The sequence below is a fragment of the Mobula hypostoma genome, chromosome 15 (assembly GCF_963921235.1).
Source record: "Mobula hypostoma chromosome 15, sMobHyp1.1, whole genome shotgun sequence".
NCBI lineage: Eukaryota > Metazoa > Chordata > Chondrichthyes > Myliobatiformes > Myliobatidae > Mobula > Mobula hypostoma.
The window spans coordinates 52726751-52744735 of NC_086111.1; the positions used below are offsets into that span (position 1 = coordinate 52726751).

A 17985-nucleotide genomic window follows, 5' to 3' on the forward strand; every position below is an offset into this window, starting at 1 on the left:
TAGGCTTCAAATACTGTTATTATGAATTGGTTTATATCTCTTTGAAATCTTCAGTGTATGCTGTTAGCATTTTTATTTTTATTGGAAATTAGAACAGATATTTCTGCTTCCAGTGGAAAGTTTGATTTATTATTCACCAAACATAGTTGTTACTCCATTCATTAATTGTTGTGATTGTGTCAGCCAGTCCAAGAATCACCAGGCTGCCTTCCTTTATTAATACCTTTGCAGGGTCATTGGAAGAGGATGCATCCAGGTTATCTGATCCAGTGCCTCAAGTGACAAATGGATTTGGTTTTGGTGATACTTCCTTAAGACAGCATGATCAAACCACAGTATTGGCTCCAGATACTCAAAAACTTGTTGGCTTGCTGCTTGAAGTATTTAAATCTCCCACTTGTCCAAATCCTGGAACAGACTTTCAATCAAACCAGGAAAAAGGGATGTCTGTTTGCCCAAACAGTGATGACCTTCAACAAAGCATTGTGGATTATGATTGGGACCAGAGTAATGTTTCAATTAATGAGGAAACAAAACTGAATCAGCAAAGCATTGATGCTCATACACAACAGAATGAACCAACAAAAGAAGAACACTCAAAAAAAGAAATTATACCTGGACTTGAACAAGAAAGTCCTGGGTTAGTTGACAGTGGCTCTGTTTTACCACATAATGATGATAATTTCAGAATAAAAACAAATGATCATCCTTCTGTGGACCATTCATTGCAATTAGGCTTGAAGGCAGAGTACCCAGAGGTAAGGATTGCTGTCCATGATTTTCCATTTAACCATTGTTGGGGAAAGCATTATTCTATGAATTGCAGAATGACCAGCTTCATTATATAAATGGTTCTGATTCATAAGTTAGAAAATATGGGCGATTTAAAAGTATGCGTTCTTATCTGGGATAATCAGAGGTAGAGATTGAAAGGAAATCTGTTTACATGTCTTAACTTGCATCTCTACTCTCACTCAAAGACCAGTACCTAGCATGTGTACGTGCCTGCTTTTGTACAGCTCACTTAACCTCCCACCATGTTTATGTAACAGTAAACATCAATTCCTTTAAATAATGAGGAACATGATTGAGCCCTGCTGTATGAATTTCTGGTCTTAATTGGAGACAACATTTGTTCCCCAAGTCTAATGTCCCCTCAAATCTCTGCATTGCCCTGCAGTTTTGAACTCTGTACCCCATCATCATCTGGGTTATTAATAAATAGATGATTGCCTTTGCACAATTGGCTGCTTTCAAAGGATAGTCCCTCCCCCAGCCTTTGATAATATAAATGTGTATAAATTAACACCCTCCAGCAGCTTCCCTTTGAATAATTATAATGCATCGTTTTCCATGTTGCATGATTTGACACCATACAGAGTGAGATTGAACTATATAACAGAGACAAAAACTAAGTTGATTATTGGAATTGAAAATATTAATTCATTAACTTGCTGCACATGCTGTGTTCTGCATGCAGTACTTAAGTTTTTTTTGTTTGCATGCGCAGATGATGAGCTTTAAGAGGCAAAAAATAACAATCACACTGATTACTTAAAAAGAGTGGATCATTAAAATTTCTGAAGTGAAGGTGATGCTGATGAACTTGAGACAAAATAGAGGACTAATTATCCACCACATAATTGATCCAGAAGGATTCTATCTGTATTAAGCAGGGGTCCCTGACCTTTTTGGCACCGCGGACCAGTTTAATATTGACAATATTCTTGCGGACCAGCCGACCGGGGGTGGGGGGGGTGTGTTCAAGTAGGGTTAAACTCACCTCAACATGTCTTTTACAGTTAGGGTTGCCAACTTTCTCACTCCCAAATAAGGGACAAAGGTAGCAGTCAAATCCCGGGACACTTCGCTTCACGCCATTTCGGCACGAAAGGTTTCATAGGAACGCTCTACCTTTGCGGGGGAAATACGGGACGGTTGGCAACCGTATGTTCAAGTTCAACGGTGCGTAACGGAATGAGGAAAGGTGCAGCTGATTCATATCGTTTCCTCGTGGCCCGGTAGCACATGCTCTGCGGCCCGGTACCGGTCCACAGCCGGGTGGTTGGGGACCGCTGGTATTGAATGACTAGCAGAGAAGCTTACTGATATACTAGTACACATTTTCTGAAGTTAGTCTGGTTTTCATCAGATGTGGGTTCTTTAGTTATCACTGCAAGTACTAAATTCTATTTTGAAATTAAATTATATTGCCAAATACAAACTAATTTTCCTTTTAAACATTTTAATTCTGCTTGCAGATACCAATCTGATCCATCAATTCCAACATTTGCAAAAGATTGCACTTGCATGCTTGAGGGCCACATTCTTTAAACTTGCAAACCACACGTAACATCATGCTTAGTTTTCCTGTAGTTTTCCATTAGCACATCCTGCTCTCTTGTGCTCTCTCAACTCTCGACAAACTCGATTAACCGTAACCTAATCACGGGACAATTTACAATGACCAGTTCGCCTACCCAGCATGATTTTGGACTGGAAGAAAGCCCATGGATTCTACAAGGAAGACGTACAGAGACTTTTTACAGAATGGCACCAGAATTAAATACCGCATTCCAGATTAGCTGTAATAGTATCACAGTAAGCACTAAGCACCCAATAAGGAACTCGTTCATCATTCCCTAAAGAGAAATGTCAAATCAGGACTTCTGCATACTTGCAGTACTTTATTTAAATTTGTAAATGTAAGTAAGCCATGGAAGATTTTTCCAACCGCCAATCTAATGATGTCTAAAACTGCTTCTGTTATAAAAACATAAAGAAATAGCTAAAGTAGGCTATCTGACCTGTCGAACCTGCTCCGCCATTCAATAAGATCATGGCTGATCTGACCACTCACTTAACCTATCTATATCTCCCTACAGATTCTCCATATCCTCGGCACAATTTGCTTTTCTGCTCAATTTAGTGTCATCATCAAACTCGGGTACCCTACACTTGGTCCCCTCTTCCAGATCATTAATGTGTATCATGAATAGTTGCAGGCCCAGCACTGACTGACCCTGGTGGCACACCGCTCACCACTGATTGCCAACCAGAGAAATACCTATGTATCCCAACTCTGTGCTTTCCATTTGTTAACCAATCCTCTATCCATGCTAATACATCACCCCCAACTCTATTCATCCTTATCTTATGGATAAGTCTTTTATGTGGCACCTTATCGAATGCCTTCTGGAAATCTAAGTAAATAATGTCCATCTGTTCCCCTCTATCCACTGCACTTGTTATATCCTCAAAGAACTCTTAAGCTGGTCAAATAGGACCTTCCTTTGTCGAATCCATGCTGTGTCTGCCTGATGGATCTATTTCTTTCCAGATGCCTTGCTATTTCTTCTTTAATGATAGCTTCAAGCATTTTCCCAACTACAGATGTTAAACTAACTGGCTTATAGTTACCTGCCTTATACTGTTTGAATAAATGTTAATTATTTGTTTTAAAATTTTCTGCAAAGATGATCAAAATTCCACAATCACTGGTCTCTCCTTACATTTACAATTTTACTGATAACATGGTAACTGAATGAGTGTTATTAATGAATGATGTAGAGAAATCTTCTAAAACTGCACTCTGCAGAAGTTGTTCATTCAGGTCCAGCTTGTGAGGCACTCCGTACTTCTGATTTCCAAGTTGCTATTTAATTTCTGTTGTCCACTGATAGATTTTCCTATTTTTAGCTGCTTTTGTTTCCTTTAATTTATGAAGCTATTTTGTACAAGGGGCTGTATGTGATGGGAATATGGGATGGGCTGAATGTCTTCCTATTTTGTATGAAGTGAGGAACAACTTTGTATGGATTGAACAACTGTTCTACTTACCACCTGAGGATTCGTGCCCTGATGATCTGCGGGTTATGTTAACATTACCTGACCAAATTGATTTAGAGTACTTTCAAGATAATAAATATTTATTGCTTTATTCCGGATTTTTTCTTCAAACCTTTATAAGAAAAATGGTTGAAATTTGAGCTTAACAGAGAAAGATTTAACTCCATTGCAGAAGAAGAGCATCATTAAGGAAATTACAGTTTTTAAAAAAGGGGTTATATTTATCTTGTGGATTTTTTTTTTACTGTTAAGGAGCAGAACATAGGAAGTATAAGCAGTCCTGATGGATGTAGTCCTTGTACAAATGTCTCACATGACCAGCTGTTCAGCAAGAAGGTGACCTCTGATTGTACCATTGATAGTGAAATCAATTGGAAGCTTATTCCTATAACAGGTAAGAAATTTGTATTTGAGAAAAAAACGATGGTGATTGCCTTCAACTCTTCAATTGTGCAAAGGAAACAGATATTTTAAGTAAAAAGATGATGGCATACAATTTTATGACCTTTGTTGTGTAAATATTCTCACATTGTGACTGTAAATAATTGTCTTGCAGCCTTTGCAATTAAAATTAGATTTTTGGGTTGTATACTAAAATGGATTACTTGAAGTTAATTTGAAATAGTTTAAAGAAAAATTAACACACTTTGACTTGAACTATTTAACTATTTTATTCATTTGTGTATTTACATGTTCCTTTAAAAACACTGCAAAAAAGATTGTATGTTGGAACTGACTTAATTTTACAGTCAAAACATTGACGTGTCTCCACTACTTAGTGGAGCATTAATTTATTGAAATATTGATTTAAAAATTTACGCTTTGTACTATTAGTGTCCTGATTTAATAAAATGATTAACACCAAATCTTAAAAGTTACTAAAACAGCTTTGTGTAAGGTTCATAATGTGTACAATAATAGTTGTCTCCATTTGTAGATATGAAATCACGGATTGAACAACTGTTCTACTTACCACCAGAGGATTCGTGCCCTGATGATCCACGGGTTATAAATCGGAAGTCAAATATTAATCATTATCAGTCGCCTTCAAATTCTGAAACTGGAGGAGGCAATGTTTTAAAGGAATATTCTAAGGATTTCCATCACCCTGTTGCAGCTTACAGGACCAATGGCCATCCTTTTGATTTAACAGATGATTCGGCTTTAGGAATTGAAAATACTATTAAATTGGAGTACAACAAGTTCTCAGACAAAATGATGCAAATACTTAAGAAGGAAAAAGTTAAATATGGCCCTGACAACGAAGGACTGATTTTTTCTGCACAGAAGGTTTCAATGCTTTCTAAATATTCAAATATTCAAAAGCACCATATCCCTGTCCAAAATTACATAAATCAATTACGCAAAAGAATGAACTCAATCATTTCTGACTCGTGTCCTGATATATCGCATACAAACTTCCATCTTTATCCATCAGCTTCTCCAGAATTAACTCAAAGAAAACAAAAAAAAATTGAAGGCTGTAGTGAAATTGTACAGCCATACACAGACTCACAGCTAAAAGGCTTTGTGTGCTTGAAAGAAGAGTCCAACCAATGTTCCAAATCGGGTTATGTAGAACCAATTCCTTGTCAAAACACTAGAGATCTTGGAAGGGGTCTAGAAAGTGGTGCCTCACTTGCTGAGAATATTGTGCAATCACAACAAAAGTCTGCACTAAGTAGTTTTACCTATAGCTCAGTATCTGATTCAAATTGCACAACTACAGTGAGAGAGGATTCAAGTTTGATTTTGGATCAAACACTGAGTTTCAGGGACCAGCAGGGATCAGCATGTCTGCTGCAAGAATCCAGTGGAATTGGAGGACCTCCTGAAGCACAACCATGTCTGACCAACTTAATTCAAAGATTAAACCCAGAAGTCTTTTGCAGCTTGGTTGAGATTATTAAGGATGTTCACAAGAACACGGTGAAGTTTTACATTTATGAGGTGAAGAAGACTTCTGTGTGTGCAGAAATTAAGGTATGGTGACTCAAGTAATATCAATATTATTTCAGTAAAGCACAAAGTTAACCAAATTTGGGTCTTAAATACTTCAGGCTATCTGTATTTATTTCTGGTAAGAGTATATGAGTATAATAGAGGCTTGGTCTGACCACATCAAGAGCAGTGCCTACAGATTATGCATGCACTTGGTCAAAGGCATGCAGAAATTTCATAAGGAGATGGTTTTGTGATTTGGGCAGACTGTATATATCTTGAATTTTAGCTATGGAGGCTTGATTTAGATTTATGTTTAGGAGTTGGACAAAAGTACAGCCATAAATTTTGGGTGACACAGTAGCATGGTAATTAAGGTAACAGTGTGACAGCGCCAGTGACCCAGGTTCAATTCTGTCGTTCTCTATAAGGTGTTTGGGCATTCTCCCTGTGACTAAGTATTTTCCTCTGGGTGCTCCGGTTTCCTCCCACATTTCAAAGGTATATGGATCAGTAGGTTAATTGTTCAGATTAGAAGGTTAATTGTCAAATTGTTCAGATTGGTGTCATTGGGTGGTGTGGATTAACTGGGCTGGAATGGCCTGTGTCAGAGTCACCCAGAATTGTATGGCAAGGAATTAACCAAGCTCAATCTCAGTTTTATTTTGGAGAATTTTGTTCTGTTTTTAGTAACAACTGAATAGATTTCATACTTGTGATGCTTTATGCATAAAGAGGGAAATTTATAACATATTAAATTGAGACATTTTCAATTTTTGTGTGGATCATTCTGCTTAATTTTGCAATTAACTGGCATTGGTAAGGAGGCATGAGAATTTCAAGACATTAATGACATCATTGGATGTTATTGAGCAATTAGACGTAACATACATCTTTTAGTTGGCTTGAGTAACCACGCAGAAATAGCCAAAAGGAATGGGAGAATAACGGGGAGAGAAAAGATCTCTAAGTTGAGCTTTTTGCAATGATTTTTAATGGTATTTTATGCTATCGGTCGAATTGTGAATGACTTTTTTCCAATTTCTGAATCGTGTAGGGATATTTAACTGGTTTGGGTAATAAGGAATGTCATCCAGAGGAGTTTTTAAAAAGAAAAGCTGGTTCTGTGGATAAATTACTAATTATAATTCAGAATGAAGACATTGCATCTCATATACACAAGGTAAGGAAATCCCCAATAAAAGCAGAAAATGGGTCAGACATAATCTGTGGGGGTGGGGGGAAGCAGTTAATGTCTCAGGTCTGAGACCTTTTGTCTGAGGTGGGAAAGGGAAAAAAAAGTTAAGTTTTTTTTTAGTAGGAGAGATGTTAGGGAAAGGATAGATAAAAGAAGGGCCATGTCCAGTTAGGTTAATGAGGGCAGGCTTTTGAAATGTGTTTAAGGAGAATGCAGAAAATCAGATGGGTGATGAAGGTCAGTAATATGGAAGTGTTGAAGAGAGCGAGGGGAGAAAGGGAGTTGCTGAAGAATGTGCAGAAAAGGAAGCTGGAATATGCCGGGCACTTGTTAAGAGGTGGTGGACTGCAGAAATTGTTATTGGAAGGGATGATAGAGGGAAAGAGGAAGGCAGCAAACCACTTGGTACGATAATGTGAGGCAATGGACGGGGTTGAGTTATGCTGAGGCCAGAAAAAGAGTGCAAGATCGAAGAAGATGGAGGTGCAGAGTCGCCAACCCCGGATTCGGGACGGCACCCACCGACTGACTGACTGATATGGAGAAATTTATACGTGTTACACACAAACACTTAAAATTTAAGTTTCCAGTCACTTCTACAGTTAAAGCAATACATTTTGAAAAGCAGTGTATAGCTTTTGAGATTTTATTGCAGGAGTCACTTCTCTGATACGGATGTATGTTGCAATATGCTGTATATTGATGCAGGCTATTGTAAAGAAAAATAAATTACCGTAAATTCCGGTGTATAAGCTGAGAATTTGGCCCTAAATTTTGGTCCTAAAATTAGGGGGTTGGCTTATACAGAGGGTGCCAACTTTGGAAAAACGAATACAAGGAAGACAGGCCGTATTTATTGGCTGTTTTTGAGTCAAATACAAAAGAAAATACAAACACTTATGAAATTACACAAAAGAAAAGATCTACAAAACACATTGTTTCTCAATTTACATGTACACACTGTCGTCAAACGTTCAGAGCTTGAAACTCAGTCTTCATTATCTGACTCTCTGAAAATCGCGTCCCATTCTTCGGCAGTCACCATATCATCGTAAGGATTGTCAGTTTCTGCCTCGACATCATCATTTGCAGCTTTACTGGCTGCCAAATCTCCATTGTCTTCTTCCCAAACCAAATGATCTTCAGTGCCATCCAAAACATTGCTGATGCTGCACGTGAAGGCCTTCACAATGCACGCGGCCTTCATTTCCTCCCACGATTGTACGACCCACTTGCAAACTGTAGCTAGGGATGCGGCCCTCATATTTCCCGCTGGAGTGAATGACTGATTTCCAGATATCATCCACTCGTTCCACTGTTGACGCATGAATTCTTTTGAATGCTTTGTTTAAACTCACATCTAGTGGCTGGAGCACGGACGTCAAACCACCAGGGATGACTACAATGTCTATATTTTCAGCTTTCAATGCTGCTTTTGTCTCACCTGACAAGTGCGCTTTGAACATGTCCCAGACAAGTAGCAACTTCCTTCTTGAAACCTTTGGGACGTTTACTCCATCCAGCCGCGTTCTTGAATGTAAACAAAAACACCACGCAAGAATTTTTCTTTCTTTGGGAATGTTTTCCTCTTAAAAATCACCATTGGTGGTAGTTTGGTCCCATAAGTCATACATGTTAACACGACAGTAAAATGTTGCTTCTTGTGTCCAGTTGTTTTGACAAGGACTGTTTTCTCCCCCTTCCAATGACAGTGCAGTTGCCAGCAAAATCAAAGCACATTGGTGTCTCATCCATGTTACTAATCAGTGAGAGCAGGTAAGAATGTGCCTTTCGATGTTTGATTGCAAACTATTGGAAGGCCGTAATCTTAATTCTCAAGGTCACTCGGCAACTTCTGAGCAATCTTTGTTTTTTGTCTCAACACAAGATCACGTCTGTCCATAAATCGGGTGCACCAACCTGGCGTAGCTTTGAACTTTTCGCTGACCTCAGTGTTTTTCGACCCATTTCAGCACTTGAACTTGAATCATTTCTCTGGTAACAATGTATCCAGACGATCGCTGGTGATTCACCCACTCTAAAACTTTTTCTTCCAGTTCTGGCCTCTGGCACGTTTTCCCGTGGTTTGCACATTTTGTCTTTGGCATTTCCCTCAGCATGTCCTCTGCCTTTCTCCACTCTCTCACTTGTTTCTCATTTACACAAAACTTCTTAGCAGCTGCAGAATTATTTGTTCCTTTAGCAAAATCAACAACCTTCAGCTTGAAGCCAGCATTATATTGCATTCGCTTTAATCTTTTGTACATGGTGGTCGCAAACTCAATACTGAGTACACGTACTGATCCCACCATCCCGTGTTATGTTTTAACGAGATTATGATGGGCGCTAAATGGTTTCACAGGGTTACACTTCAGAGGATTCTTTACCATTGGGAACCTAATCCAAAACTTCCCTCCCTGATTTATTTATTAAGAATTGGCTTATATCTCTCTACAATGTGTAGGCCTATTTTCTTAGCAGGTACTGGTTCACAAAATTTCCAGGTTCCGGATCCGGCAAAGCTGAGTACCAGCATGTGAGATCTTGTTATCTTTTCTGGTTAAATCAAAAACCTCTACAAAAGGGGTCGGCTTATACAAGGGTAACATGAAGAGTCACTTTTCTAACTTTGAAAATGGGTCGGCTTATACACTGGAATTTACGGTAACTGCCTGCAGTTAGTGAAAGGATAGTTATTAGCCAGAGGGGCTTATTGCTATGTGGTCAGATATGTTTTGAGCATGCTTTTTTTTTGTTGGGGAGTGAAGGGTTGAGCACTGAAATACAGTGGTTAATAACTGAGTGTTAAATATTTCCAATATTGGTCCAAAGTTGAAGCCCAACCTATCCAGTAAACCAAGTTGTATTTTCTAATAGCAGGGAGTTCAAAGTTCAAGTTTAAGTTTGTCATTCAAGCATACATGAATACCCATGATTACAGCCAAGCAGCTGAGTTTCGTTCAGTTCAGACACAGTTTCCACGTGTAGACATTATCACACTATAAGTTTACTTATTTAACTTTATATGGAAATGTTTGTTTTTGAGAAGTTTAATTTAATTACAGGTTCCATTCTTGACCTCATTAAAGAAGTTATCCTGTGTCAGTTTTGCTGGAGTGGATAGTTTGGATGATGTACAGAATCGCACGTATAATGAACTGTTTGTGTCTGGTGGCTTTGTGGTGTCAGATGAAACGGTCTTGAATCCTGAATGTATTTCAGTAGGTAAGTTGTCTACTGCAGCTTGGCTGTGAATTGCCAGCTACAATTACTTGAGTTGTTTTTTCCAAGTATCCTTTGGTGAGCCTTTGGAACAAAACCAAGTGAAATTGATGACAGGAGGCTTTAAAATGTATCAGTAAGTTCTATTTTCTACTCCTGCTTTGCATGCTCAACTCTGTTGAAACTTCATTTGAAATTTTAAATACAGGGTTTGTTTTGCCTGCCCAGATGGGATAAAAATACCTGCTGCTCTATTTTATTGGAGGAGGGGAGAAGAAGAGAATTAATTCACTGCTGTCTTGCTGCTAATATCATATTTCAGAACTGAAGATGGGATAGGTTAAAGGCTTCAGGTTTTCATCTTGTATATTTGTAAATATTAAACATAGCACTGGGTTGTTCCAGATTGAAAGCTAGGGCAGATATTTTCACATCAGTTATTTTTTAAATCTTGAATATCTTTATTGCATTTAAATGCTAGTTACTTATTAACTATATCAAATATTCCATCCAGCAAAACTCAAGATATTCCTGGACTTCCTTAACAGTTTGAGCACAACCGAAAGCAAATGGGTCTGGAAAGTTCACTGTAAAATACACAAGAAGTTAAAGGAGATGGCAAGGTTAGTGGAATATGCCTTACTTTTTATTAATTAAAAACAACTATAATCTGTTCAAATGTCATGAAATATTAATGATATTTGACTCCTGTTAAAATAATTAATATTCTTACACCAGTTGTGCACTGTTGGAAGTTTCCTGCAGTTTAGGTTTCTAAAGTGATTCTTCCACAACTTTGTCCCTGTGTTTGGAGGCGTTTGAAATTGTCTTTGCTGGATTGAAGCCTGATAGATATCATTGCTTTTATCAAGGATAAGTGAACAAAAATCTCCTTTCAGGAAACTCCAGGGTATTGAATATAATCTTCAATAGCTAGGGCTTTGACAAATATTCTGAAGCAGTATGCTGAGTTCATTTGACTTCAAAACTGTTCCTGGTTAAAATTTGAAATCCCCTTTTGAATTGTAAAAGGAAAACTCCTATGAAATTTATTTTATACAAACTGCCATAATCTGCAAGGGGACTCGAGTTCTTGTGCTTCTTCCCATTCCTTTTCCATTTTATATCTCATTTCCTCATAGATGTCGTTCCAGTAGTGCCTTTCAGTACAGCCATGGCATAATGTCTACAGCAAGCAAATTTTCCATTACTATATATGAATGTGTGATAAATTTCTTTTGTATTAAATAAAATATTTATTGTGGTATTTAACCAATTAAATTATTATGGCCAGTTTTTTAGTTCCTCCTTAACTTCCATATCTAACTTTGCTGCTGCCTTCAGGGATTCTTGGTCATGCATACAAACGTTTCTAAGTACTCTCCAAGATGCTGTGACACCTGTTGATATTAATCCACCTAAGACGCATCCTGTCACACTTTGTATTAAATTCCATTTATCCTCTATCTGCTTTACCAACTCATTTATCACTCTGCAGCTAAAGGTTTTGCTTCTTTGTTTTGGCCCTCCCCTGGTCATGGTCAACCATGGATATTGTGTCCTAACTGTCTGTAGGACATGGAGAGCAAGCAGTTGCCCGTGCAGCAAGCTCCCCTTCTCTACGCACCTGATGAATCCAAAGGATCTGTAGAGACCGATACAGTTTGGCATCAGCGGCATTGCAGGAGTTGCCAGTCAGTGTTGAACTCAATGTAGGATGGTCTTGGGAATTCAAGCTCTGGATTTTCCTCAGGGTTTGCTTCAGAAGCCTTTCCCATGAGTGGGTATAGCTGCAAGGCAGTGGAGTTTTTCTTCTAGATGAGCTACCAACCGCAGCTGACGAGTCTCATCTGCCCGAAGTGAATGGTTTTAAGGCACCAGTAGCCTGCCTTTGTCCCACTCCTGTTAGTAGAAACTGTTCTGCCAGGCTTAGCAGTTAAGCCACACATAAAGGACAGTAGTGGAGAGGTCAGTGGCTGCTTGAGATGCATGTCATTGGGAGCATTTAATAAGCACTGGGAGCTTATCCCTACTACCTCCCCCTGGCTATGAGAACCTTTTAGAACTACCCTTTTTGTCTACAACACCAAATTTTTGCTAATCATACACTTGCATCCAGATTATTAACAGGCTTAACAAATAGCTACGGTGCCAGCGCCAATTCCAGTGGTACACTGGACTTGCAATTGCAAAAGGTAACCTACAGCAACTGCTACCCTCTAGCAGCACACATCAAAGTTGCTGGTGAACGCAGCAGGCCAGGCAGCATCTCTAGGAAGAGTACAGTCGACGTTTCGGGCCGAGACCCGTCGTCAGGACTAACTGAAGGAAGAGCTAGTAAGAGATTTGAAAGGGGGAGGGAGAGATCTGAAATGATAGGACAAGACAGGAGGGGGAGGGATGGAGCCAAGAGCTGGACAGGTGATTGGCAAAAGGGATATGAGAGAATCATGGGACAGGAGGCCCAGGGAGAAAGACAAGGTGGGGGGGGACCCAGAGGATGGGCAAGGGGTATAGTCAGAGGGACAGATGGAGAAAAAGGAGAGAGAGAGAGAGAATGAATGTGTGTATATAAATAAATACACTCTCTCTCCTTTTTCTCCCTGTGTCCCTCTGACTATACCCCTTGCCCATCCTCTGGGGGTTCCCCTCCCCCCTTTTCCTTCTCCCCGGGCCTCCTGTCCCATGATCCTCTCATATCCCTTTTGCCAATCACCTGTCCAGCTCTTGGCTCCATCCCTCCCCCTCCTGTCTTGTCCTATCATTTCGGATCTCCCCCTCCCCCTTTCAAATCTCTTACTAGCTCTTCCTTCAGTTAGTCCTGATGAAGGGTCTCGGCCCGAAACGTCGACTGTACCTCTTCCTAGAGATGCTGCCTGGCCTGCTGCGTTCACCAGCAACTTTAATGTGTGTTGCTTGAGTTTCCAGCATCTGCAGAATTCCTTGTGTTTGCTACCCTCTAGGATGTATCAACAAGCTATTTTTTTATGAATGAACCTAATGTTATTTCTTTTAATAATTTTTTTAAAACTTGCCACCTGCTTCAGAATGTCTGTGATCATAATTTTTTGTAAATAGTGAAAAATGTTTTTTGGCTATCCTGAACTGTTAATCATCATTTTATGGGTGGTCTACTTAAGGGCAGTGGTTGTGATATCTCTAGGTTGAGAGCTCTGCCTCCAGAAGAATTTAGTGCTTTTAGCACTGCAAAACATAGGCCTGGATTTGCAGATTCTAGCCCATTGGCTCCAGTTCCCTTTCCACGTTACCTGGAGTATTTATAACATTAGATTTTTATTTCAGATTTTTTATTGTCTGCTGTATTTTGCTTTCATGCACATAAACATGTTTGGGCTATTTAATGTGAGGTATCACAGAATTATTAGAAAAGATAAAAATTGAAATATCAGGAATTTTAAAGTAGCTTTTTGTTTTGTATTGCCCCAGGAAATCAGTGAACACTTCAGTAATTACTTTCTGGGCTCACTGTCAACATAAATGTGAAGTGACTTACAATCCTCAATGTGAATCAATTACACCTTGTTTGGGACAACACAATGGTACAACAATTCCTGCCTCATAGCTGCAGTGACTTGAGTTTGGTGATGTCTCTATGGACTTTGCACATTCTGAGTGTGAACATGTGGGTTTAATCCTGGGTATCTGTTACTTTCCATTTACCAAAGACTTGTTGGTAGGTGGAAACAAATTACCTTCAGAATAAGTGATGATGGACACATGAGAAACCCGTAGGTTACATGGAAATATGTGGGAGATGAAACTGAGGTAATTGCTTTGGGAGCCAACAGATTTATTAAGCAAATATTAGAAAGATACTGCTTTGTTTACTTTGTCATATGTATAATGAAACTGTTCTTGTTTACATGCTCTTATAGGACCAATACAGCAGCCTTCAATATTCTATCCCTTCTGAATAAATATCAGAAACATAACTTAGTAGAAGTTCTCTCCTATCATGATTGTGACTCCAGATCACGAACAACGATTGATTTAGACTGTTTAATCAAACTACAAGCTCAGACCATACAACATAGACATGTTGTTTTTCTGACTGGTAAGTAGTATGTTTTAACTGCAATTCTACTTTTCTTGTTTAACCAAATTATTTCTTGATCTTTTGATTTTTTTTTTCTGCCCCCCCCCAGAGAAATTTATGGAGCCCCTTTCCAATTACGTAGAGTGTGGAGTGGTCGTTGCTTGTATTGATGACTTTGTGAAAAACTTCAATAGCCTTATTGGCTTTCATAGTTCAAACATGGAAGATAAACAGCTACTAAGATTAGGACCTCAAGATAGCTTGCAAAAAAAGTAAAATGTACTGGAAAGCTAGCTGATTTTCTAGATAATTCTGCAGGTAAATGCTGAAAGAAGACCCACGAGTTTTGTATTTGGACCTGTATTCCAATCAACATAACTTATCTGAATATAATTGACGTTTGTTGAAAGAAAAGTAAAGAAAAACAGAGACATGATGCATTCAAAGATTTATGTTGGTTCCGGAATTAAGTACATAAGATTTGTGTATTCACCTGAGTGCAATAATGAGAAAAATCTGAATATTGTGAATAGTATTTTGAATGTCTGGAGTATCTTTTTTTATAAGAAAAATGTATTATGTTTGTCATACTTAGAATCTGATGTTTATTTCTAATCATCGATAAAACATCCATAGGTAAAACAAGACTTATCCTGCATAAAATACAGGAAGTTTTTAAAAAGATGGCATAATTTATTTTAATTCATTGACATTGTAAATCTCTTGTATAAAGTGTATATTACTTTTTTTTTGGAAAAGTGAGGAATTCCAAGGGAATTAAGCTGGTACAGCTTAAAACAAATTTTAAAAAGTGGATATCTTTTGCTGTTTTAAGAGCATAACCTAAATCAGGAATACTTTTTGTTTAAATAGTACATTTCCTACTAATGGAAATTGCCTTGGAGTTGAGCCTGATTGGGCAATGGAGCTAATAAATGAAAATGATTCTGGAACAGTCTCAAGATTGATAATACAGTTCATGATCTGTGGCTTCTACTTTGGGAGCTTAGAATAAGTAAACCTTGGTAAACCTACGATAGACCATGGAATGAGAGTCTGGGGAGAGCCAGTGTTTGGTTATCATATTATGCTGTACTTAGAATGTCTGCTAATGTAAGATTGAACTGTGGAAATGGTACATTATATCATAAAAGTATAAATGTTAGTGACTGGCTCAGTTAAGTTTTAAATTTTATTTTAAAAATTGTCAAGGAATGTTCAGGTTTTTAAGATATCAATGAAAAGATTATCATGTTTAAATTTCCTTCTCAATTATTTGACAAAAATATTTTCATCGGTAATTTCTAATGGCCATGTCCATTTTCTCCCAACTCCATGGAGTTGGGAAAAGTGGAAAATGCTGATGCAGAAAACTTCTGAACAAATGAAGGAAACAATGAAGAAGAGGATATGTCATTAGATTCTGAAGATAGCTTACCACAGACGGAAATCTGTATTGACAAATCTAAGGCTCTGAATAATATTGCTAATATTTCACAAAATGAAGTACAACGGATTAAAGGAAAATGGACTCACTCATTTGAGTCCATAGGTCAAGCATTAGAGGATGCAACTTCAAAACTGATTGAAACCAATATTTCTACAACCTCTTTGCAAATGGTCAAAGCAAATGGCAAAGACTCTATTTCTACAACCTCTTTGCAAATGGTCAAAGCAAATGGCAAAGACTCTATTTCTACAACCTCTTTGCAAATGGTCAAAGCAAATGGCAAAGACTCAGGAGGAGGAACAGGATTTGCATACACCAATAATTCTTTCTACTCACATTCACAAATAGAATTGAACTACAGGAATTTTAATGTAATTACTCAGTTTTCTAGCAAGTGGAATTAAGCCATTATATATTTCATCTCTAAATCAGAATTACCAAGACGGTTATTTTTTACCTGGATGTGATCAAAATTAGGCTTGTAATAACAGCTGGGAAAATTCCTGGTATTCAAAATTACCAAGCCTGTCTTACCAGCAGTGATGGCGAAAGAAACATGAGCAGTATCATTGAATTTAGCATTTTTGGTGGAGTTTTCCATTGAAAGCTTATTCAGGTTGAATGCATCAAGTAATGTCACCACTGTATTCTTATTTGTTCCTTATCCTTTGCTTGATCCTGATAGGATTTTATTCCAAAGGACAACTAAACAGGCATATGAATTAGTGACTTGGTTTGAATATTAAACTGTTGAGTTAGATGTACTTTCTTTTACAGTAACCATGATTCTTCCTCAAAACTCACTGCTTAAAAATGACCGTTTAAGACTAAATTTCCACAAAATCAAGTGTTTTTTTTGTTTGGAACCATGTATCTGCATTTATTTTTGTAAACAAAAATAGTCAATCATTTTCTGGTGTATAGTATAAGAATTCAGGTCTTGCAGTCAGAATTGTAGAGAGCTGGATATTCTTCACAGCTGCTTGGTTGTAACTTACGGCCATGTTACAAGGGGTGATTGATAAGTTTGTGGCCTAAGGTAGAAGGAGTCAATTTTAGAAAACCTAGCGCATTTATTTTTCAACATCATCCCCTCCTACATTTACACACTTAGTCCAGCAGTCGTGGAGCATACGGATCCCTTCTTTGTAGAAGCCGACGTCTTGGACCTCACGGAAGTGGTCCACAGCAGGGGTGATTAGGTAGAAGGAGATGAGTTATTAACTTCAAACTTTCTGCATAATCACTCAGAGTTGAACTGCATGTGCATGTAACGAGAGTTGTAGAACTCATCTCCTTCTACTGTAGGCCATGAACTTATCAATCACCCCTGCTGTGGACCACCCTCTGGAGGTCCAAGATGCTGACTTCTACAAAGAAGTGATCCGTATGCTCCACGACCGCTGGACTATGTATGTAAATGTAGGAGGGGACTGGATTGAAAAATAAATGTGCTAGGTTTTCTAAAATTGACTCCTCCTACTTTGGGCCATGAACTTATCAATCATCCCTCATATGCTTTTTTTAATAAGAAATAACTCAAACTGTACTGTAAGCACTTCTTAAACTTTATAGCATGTTACACTGATGTTTAATCAGTTTGTGAATAAACTAAGTATAATGGTTATTGGCTGTGTTATCCATTTTATGGTGTGGGTCTGTTCTGTATGTAAAAAGTGTAGATTGAGCTATTGGATTAAAGGATATTTTTAATTTTACAGAAAAATGACATACTTTTGACTTGCAGTTAATCTTTTGATACACTTAATTTATTTTGTACAAATATTTCAAACCATTGTTTTTTTTTAAAGTTTTATGTGGTTTTCTCTCTGGCTATAAGTGTTTTATTTAATGTCCTTGCATCAGTACACTGGTTGTTAACTGAACATTCATTTACCTCAATGTATAAAGTCTATTTTACCACTTGTTCAATCTAGCATTAAATAAAACACTTGCATACAGATTAACTTCATTGTTTGTGCACCTGTGTTTATACCTGTAAATAGTAAAATTGTTATTACTGTATATTAAAAGTTTAAAAACAGGCTTCTAAATAAGTGTCATATGTTTTCCTGTGAAAGTTGTATCCAGTGGATTCCAGTTAATTGGGCATCAGGTAATCAGGGCAGCACTTAAAGAACTAAAGCAAATTCAGAAAGTAGTCCCCCAGTGGTGAGTTCATTTCAAATAAGGATCAATAAGGATGTCATTGTGGGTGATAGAAATCCAGAAACTGCATTATACTGGGAATTTGTTCATTTCAATCAG

The 17985-nt window shown here is 37.9% G+C and overlaps 1 protein-coding gene across 2 annotated transcripts in view; it reads left to right on the plus strand.

Moving 5' to 3' along the window:
• The window catches only part of LOC134356857 (protein TASOR-like), a 57484-nt gene extending 39703 nt beyond the window's left edge, over positions 1-17781 (plus strand). The window contains exons 15-22 of one of the 2 annotated variants that reach the window (XR_010020450.1): positions 232-758; positions 4102-4243; positions 4787-5832; positions 6848-6973; positions 10054-10213; positions 10725-10833; positions 13658-13996; positions 14107-14243. Coding sequence is in view for 1 of the 2 variants with exons in the window: in XM_063068064.1 (XP_062924134.1) it covers positions 232-758; positions 4102-4243; positions 4787-5832; positions 6848-6973; positions 10054-10213; positions 10725-10833; positions 14107-14285; positions 14377-14543 (2456 nt within the window). In the remaining variant the exon portion in view is untranslated. Of the gene's footprint in view, positions 1-231; positions 759-4101; positions 4244-4786; positions 5833-6847; positions 6974-10053; positions 10214-10724; positions 10834-13657; positions 13997-14106; positions 14286-14376 lie in introns of those variants that run through there. The other variant, XM_063068064.1, reaches the window with a different exon arrangement.
• The last annotated feature ends 204 nt before the right edge of the window (positions 17782-17985 follow it).